Source organism: Hydra vulgaris, chromosome 02, assembly GCF_038396675.1.
Source record: "Hydra vulgaris chromosome 02, alternate assembly HydraT2T_AEP".
Taxonomy (NCBI): Eukaryota; Metazoa; Cnidaria; class Hydrozoa; order Anthoathecata; family Hydridae; genus Hydra; species Hydra vulgaris.
In genome coordinates this window covers 35166535-35173126 of record NC_088921.1, presented here as the reverse complement: position 1 = coordinate 35173126, position 6592 = coordinate 35166535, and the positions used below count along the sequence as shown (strand labels likewise).

Sequence of the window (6592 nt, the reverse complement as noted above, 5' to 3'; positions counted from 1 at the left end):
GTTCTAGGACAACCAGATGGTGAAGGTTTTACACACGTAAATACAGATTAAACTTGGTTTTACACACGTAAATACAGATGGAGGATCACGAGGTCTTTCTTTTCCATAGTCTTTTTTTAAAACTTATCCAACAGGCCAGTGCAAGCCTTTCACAAACTACGGTGTCTTTTTTATCTGGTATATTTTCTCTTGGTATAACTGGCAACCACCTTTTTCTTTCCTCTGGTATTCGAGGAAGACGAAAAGTTTTTTCTTTAGAACTTTGATCATAATTTCCATTACAATTAGTGACACAGCATTTACGACCCATGTTTATTACAAATTTAAATTTTTAACTAAATAAATAAATAGCAAGAGCTTCGACGCTTAACAGAAAATATGGTTTAAAAAATGTTAGCCTCCAGTTTATGACGTCATTCGGACGATGAATAGGCCTGTTACAAAGTACGCCATGTACAAAGCCCTTTAAACTATGACTTTTTAAAGCGAAATCTTGTGAAAATCACATGATTGAAAAACGTGTAAACCAGGTAACAATTTAGCGCAAAATTTTAAAGTTAATTTGTTCTCTATTTTTTTAAATTATAGAATTATAGACAACTTAAGCACTGTAACATAACTGCAGAGAAGTAGAGTAGGTTTTTTTTGTTTATAATCATTAACATTGGGCCTCGTAAGTAGCTAATAAAATGAAAGCCCTATCTCTGACGATCCTACTGTTATGTGCATCCCTGATTTTTTCAGAAATTCACAGGTGAATATCTATTTTTTATTTATCTGGTAGTTGATCGTCTAGTCATTTATCTGATAATTCCAACTTGTAAATATTATTAGTAGCTTCTAATATTTTTTCTCTTTCCAGCCATATGTAGAAAGTAGTAAGTTTTAAATTATGACTTCACCTATATATTATCCACGTCTTAAAACCACTGTTAAAAAAACTTGCATCGGGAATGTTTTTTTAAAAGAAGTTTTTGAAGGTAAGGATTACTAAGTACCAAAACACATCAAATTTGTTTGAAAGTTTCCATATAAATTAAAAAAGGGATAGGGAATCTAATGGAATGGGAAGCCTTTTTAACATTTATACATCGTTTCTTAGTTCTCAGTGTTTAAAAACTTTAAGGACAGTTTGTCAAAAAAACACTTTTTTAAAAAAGGTTTCCTGTAAAATGAGCAAGTATAATCTTTCCTCTATTCAAACCAAGTATTTATTTATGTTATCTTGAAGAAATGGTATTTAGGATTTTTGTTTAGAAATTATGTATATTATCCTTTCCTTTGTGTGTTATTTGTTTTGATTTTCGGGCTTAATTATTGGCGTTTTCTTATTTTAATTTGGGGCTATTACACAGCTATTTTCCATTCTTAAGTATTAGACGTTTTGGTAAAAAAACCTTGAGTTTTTCTAGCACAAAATTCACTAACATTGGATCCACCTAACCTCTAATGTTGAAAGAGCCTTCCTTTGTTATATCTTTCTAAGGTCTATACAACCATGATAATCATTGTTAAATATGTAGACAAAAAAAAATCTTCTGGAATGGCTAACTACTTAATCTTTTACTCCAACATGTTGGAAACAATGTTTGAGTAACAACTAAATCTTTAACTCCAACAGAGTAAAAAATTCAATTGAATAAATCTTTTTTTTAAAAGATTCGATTATTCCAAGCCAGCATAATTATAAGTTAAATAAATCTTTTCCTAGAAGATTTGTACTGAAGCTGGCTTTAAATGTTTATAAATCCAATTATTAACATATAACACCTTGGCCATAGCGTTAAACTTATCCTATATTGGTCTTTTATTTATGCTCATTTATGTTTGTTTAATAGCAGCAGCTTTTATTAAAGCTAAAAATTGCTCCCAATGGTCATTAAACAGCTGCAACACATTGTTTTTATTAATACTTTTAAATAATTGGCTGTTAAATTCCTGCATTAATGCAATCAACAACTTTTACAGACTTTTGATTTTACATGTGTTTTAGAGTTTTCATTTGCTTGAATCAAACTCTAAAAATTTCTTATACAAGTCGAGCAGTTTAAAAAATTTATTGTAAAGATTGTCACAAAATCAGAGTTCTTTTTGTATCAGATACAAAAAAAACAACTAAAGAAACAAAATTTTTTATTTGCCATAATAAATATCTTTCATACGTAGATTTTGCCTTACTAAACCCTAACATCAGTTGTCGTTTACAGATAGTTATATAGTATAAAGTGTCATTGAATAAATGCTAGCTTTAATTAACTATATAAGAAAATATGCATATTCTTTTATAAAGTAAATATTTTGTTTGCATTTATTTTAAAAAGGATAACTACCTTTATATTTCATCTTAGAATAAAAATAAAAAAACTCGAAACGACTGTCAGGCGCACTCTACGAGAGCAAGGTTTTGATTTTCAAAAACTTGGTTTTCAATCGGAATGGGGAGAATCACCAGAAGTTCTTCGAAACTATATGGATGTATTTATTTAACTTTATTTAGATGTATAATTAACTTTATTTATTTATTTTTAACAAAAATGAGTTAAGTTTCATTTTGTGTTGGTGAACCTTTAATTTGTTATATTAGGCACAATACTATGGTGATATTTCACTAGGCACTCCTCCTCAGCCATTTAAAGTTGTCTTTGATACTGGATCATCAAATTTGTGGGTTCCTTCATCACATTGTGGCTGGACTGATATTGCCTGCTGTAGGTGTTTTTATATTTTGTGTTGATTTTATACAGATTTACACATCTTAATTTTGTTTAGTTTTATTTCGATTTTAACTTTTAAGTAACTCACAACAAATATCATGGAGATAAATCAAGTACATATGTTCAGAATGGCACAAAATTTTCCATTCAATATGGTAGTGGAAGTTGTTCTGGATACCAAAGTATCGATACTTTACAGGTTTTTAAATAATTTTGTCATATTAATAAAATTATTAGTCAATGTGGAAGCTCACGTTTTTTTTTGTTTGTTTTTATATCTCTCCTCCATAATTAGATTATTTTTGCCATTCTTATTAATACCACTTTGGTTAACTTTTTTTAGTTAGGTTAGTTATTAAGAAGGTTGTTGAAAAAAAAAACAACTCAATTTTAATGTTGCTGCAATGAAACAAATTTTAAAGCAAAGTTTAGTTTACTGTTTATATATTCCTAAAAAAGTTTTTTACCCCATCCTCAAAAAATTTGTTTATTTTTTTTTAGAAAATAATAAACATTGAAATTACTCAGACCCATAAATGTCTCATAATATGTCCATAAAAGTACCCCTAAACTAAAAAAGTGAACTTTTTTTTCCTTGAAAAAATATTGTTTTTCAAATTCAACAAATCTTTTACTTGTAATATTTATACTTTTCAAGGAGCAAATTTAATGATTGCAAATTGCAGTATTTGGAAATGCTTCTGCTTTTTAAAAATTTAGTTTTTTAAAAACTGCTAACTCTGTTTTTATCACAAAACTCAGTTGTTATTCAATAAGAAATAATAATATTTATCTTGAAGTTTAAAATCTCATTATAAAACCATATTATTTATTAAACATACTGTGCAAAGTGATATCAGTGGTGTACACTGGATTTTTAGATGCTTGAGTTTTGACACTTGCAGGCATTGTGCAAACTCCAAACTTTTGTATGTTTATGCTTATATCAAAAAAGAATGTTTTGCAAAGAATTGGGGTGATTGGAGCTTGGGAACAAAAAAACCCTAATTTTTGGGCCCACCCAGCCCTTAATGTGGAAGCAACTAGGTTATATAATATTTTCTTTACTATTTTTATCTAAATTTATATTCATCAACAAATTTCAAATTTCATGCAATAATTTCTTATTTTTCAAAAACTATGACCATATAAAGTTTTAACCCCCCTCAATTTGAGGGGGTGTAAACATTGCAGGGTCACAAAAACTGAACACTAAAAGATTATTGCATGAAACTTGAAACTTGTTGATGAATATAAATTTTAATAAAAATAGTAAAGAAAATATTTTATAAACCTGTTGCTTCCACGTTAAGGGCTGGGTGGGCCCAAAAATTAGGGTTTTTTTTTCCCAAGCTCCAATCACCGCAATTCTTTGCAAAACATTATTTTTTGATATAAGCATAAACATACAAAAGTTTGGAGTTTGCACAATGCTTGTAAGTGTCCAAACTCAAACATCTAAAAATCAAGTGTACACCACTGGATATATTAAAAATGAAATATCTGCAAATCACAACACTGTAACTGTATTTAATTATCTTTAAAAAAAACACTACGTTCATTTCTAATTTAAATCTTATTTTCAATGTTTTCTTATAAATCAAATATAACTGTCAGTTACATGCTTGTAACTCTCTGACCCAGATATTTTATGTAAAAATAAAGATAGAAATTTAAATTTTATCTACATATTTTAAAATCTTTTCATTGTTATTATCAATTTATGTCTGATTTAGAACATTTAAATTTTTAAATAATTCTTTAAAGTTTCCCCCAACAAAGATCTGATTTTATTGTTTTGTACAATGTGCAAATAGATTTAGTATAATTCTTTATTGGTTGATTTTAAAATTACCGTGCATATTTGTGACCTTTGTAATGATTTTTTTATAATTTTTTTATTTATAATACTTCAACTAACTGGTGTTTAATAATAAACAAAATGTAAGTTGTAAGCTATATGTATGTTTTATGTAAGTTTTGACTGTTTTTAATTTCTCAGTCATAAATTTACTGTTTAATTTTTTCATTAATTTTTGCTATATAATAAATTGACCCTTTTATTAAAACTGTTCACAATTTTTCATAAACTAAGAGTTTAAAAAATAAAACTATTTCCAGAGTTTGCAATCACTTAATTTGTCTTTTGTGTAATATTTTCTAAATAAGCTAGATCATATATGACCTTAATATTTGTAGGTTGCAGACATTATTGTAAAAAATCAAATGTTTGGAGAAGCAACCTCTGAACCTGGTATTGCTTTTGTTGCTGCCAAGTTTGATGGATTGTTAGGAATGGGTTACAGTCAAATATCTGTAAATGGTGTTGTTCCACCATTCTATAATATGGTTGATCAAAAGCTTGTGGAGGATGCTGTGTTTTCCTTTTATCTTGATAGGTAAAAAAATATATATTTATTCCAAAATCATTTTAATACTTTTTTTAAATTAATTCTATTTAGAGTGACTTATAGTTACAAATTAAGTTTTTTAATTTAATTATGCTCATATTTTTAATTACATTTGCTTTAAGTATTTATATATAAGTATTATAATGTTAGTATTTTAATATTAGTTTTTTTTTGTTATTTTGACAAATAAAAAAAAATATTTTTTAGGAATGTTAATGATTCTACTGGTGGAGAACTTTTATTAGGAGGAGTAGATTCGTCAAAGTTTGTAGGAGATATTACATACACACCAGTTACCGTTGAAGGCTATTGGCAATTTAAAATGGATAAGTATGGTTTTAGTAATACCAACTACTTTATAGTTCTTTTTTTCAAATTTATTAAAAAACGAAATTATAACAATGACCATTTGTTATAAAATTTTTCGTTTTATTTACAAATATTTTTTTGCGTTTAAAGTTTATATAATTTACTTATATTTAATTATTTTATAGTTGTAATTTTATTTATAAATTTAGGGTTGTAGTTAATGGTGAGCCTATGTTTTGTGCTTCTGGTTGTAATGCTATTGCTGATACTGGTACGTCTCTGATTGCTGGGCCAACAGAGGAGGTTAACAAGCTTAATCAGATGATTGGAGCTACACCTATAGTTGGAGGGGAATATATCATTGATTGTGCTAAAGTTCCGACTTTGCCTTCTCTTGAGTTTTGGATTGGTGGAAAGAAGTTTGTACTAAAGGGTTCTGACTATGTTTTAAAGGTACCTTTTTATTTACCTTTTTGTGTTTAATTTTAAAGTTATCAGAAGCCGATTATAAATTATTTTTTATTAATTTTATTTTATTTCAAGGTTTCGACATTAGGACAAACGGAATGTATCAGTGGATTTATTGCCATAGATGTTCCTCCTCCTAGAGGACCTTTATGGATCCTTGGAGATGTTTTTATTGGTCCTTATTATACAGTTTTTGACCTCAAAAACAATCGCGTTGGATTTGCTAATACAAAATAAGGAGTTAAATAATGTTTATTAGTTTTTAATATCATCTGCTCTTACATATTTAAACTTCCAACTGCTGATTGCTACTGTTTTGTTTTTAAAGATTTTAACTTTCAGTTTTTTTTTTGTAATTTATTAAAGTTCAACTTATCTATAAATAATTTTATATGTTATTAGATTTTTTTAAATGTAGTTTATTTTATAGGTCGTCTTTTGCGATTGAAAATTTATAATAATTATTCTTTTAATTTTGCATTTTTTATTTAGTTATTTTATTACTCAAAAGTTGATTTTCTTTCGATTGTTAAAAACTTGAGCAAGAAAAGTTTCGATGCATAACCTAATAGGAATGAATACGCTAAAAGTGCGGACGTAATAGGAATGAATACGCTAAAAGTGCGGACGTAGCGCAGTGTTTAGCGCGCTCGCCTCAAAAGCTAGAAATTCATGATTCTAGCTAGAGAT

General features: G+C 27.7%; 1 protein-coding gene across 1 annotated transcript; it reads left to right on the top strand.

Moving 5' to 3' along the window:
* Window positions 1-589: 589 nt before the first annotated feature.
* Window positions 590-6375, top strand: LOC100203582 (lysosomal aspartic protease). The gene is made up of 8 exons (XM_065790714.1): window positions 590-754; window positions 2349-2475; window positions 2585-2708; window positions 2795-2913; window positions 4914-5113; window positions 5333-5455; window positions 5644-5887; window positions 5978-6375. The coding sequence occupies exons 1-8, from the start codon at window positions 690-692 to the stop codon at window positions 6137-6139; spliced, it is 1164 nt and encodes a 387-aa protein (XP_065646786.1). The 5' UTR covers window positions 590-689; the 3' UTR covers window positions 6140-6375.
* Window positions 6376-6592: the final 217 nt, after the last annotated feature.

Coding starts and splice junctions, on each gene's coding strand:
- LOC100203582 (XM_065790714.1), top strand. CDS start 690: ATGAAAGCCCTATCTCTGACGATCCTACTGTTATGTGCATCCCTGATT. Junction 5,114..5,332: donor TTTTCCTTTTATCTTGATAG/GTAAAAAAATAT, acceptor AATATTTTTTAG/GAATGTTAATGATTCTACTG. Junction 5,456..5,643: donor TGGCAATTTAAAATGGATAA/GTATGGTTTTAG, acceptor TTATAAATTTAG/GGTTGTAGTTAATGGTGAGC.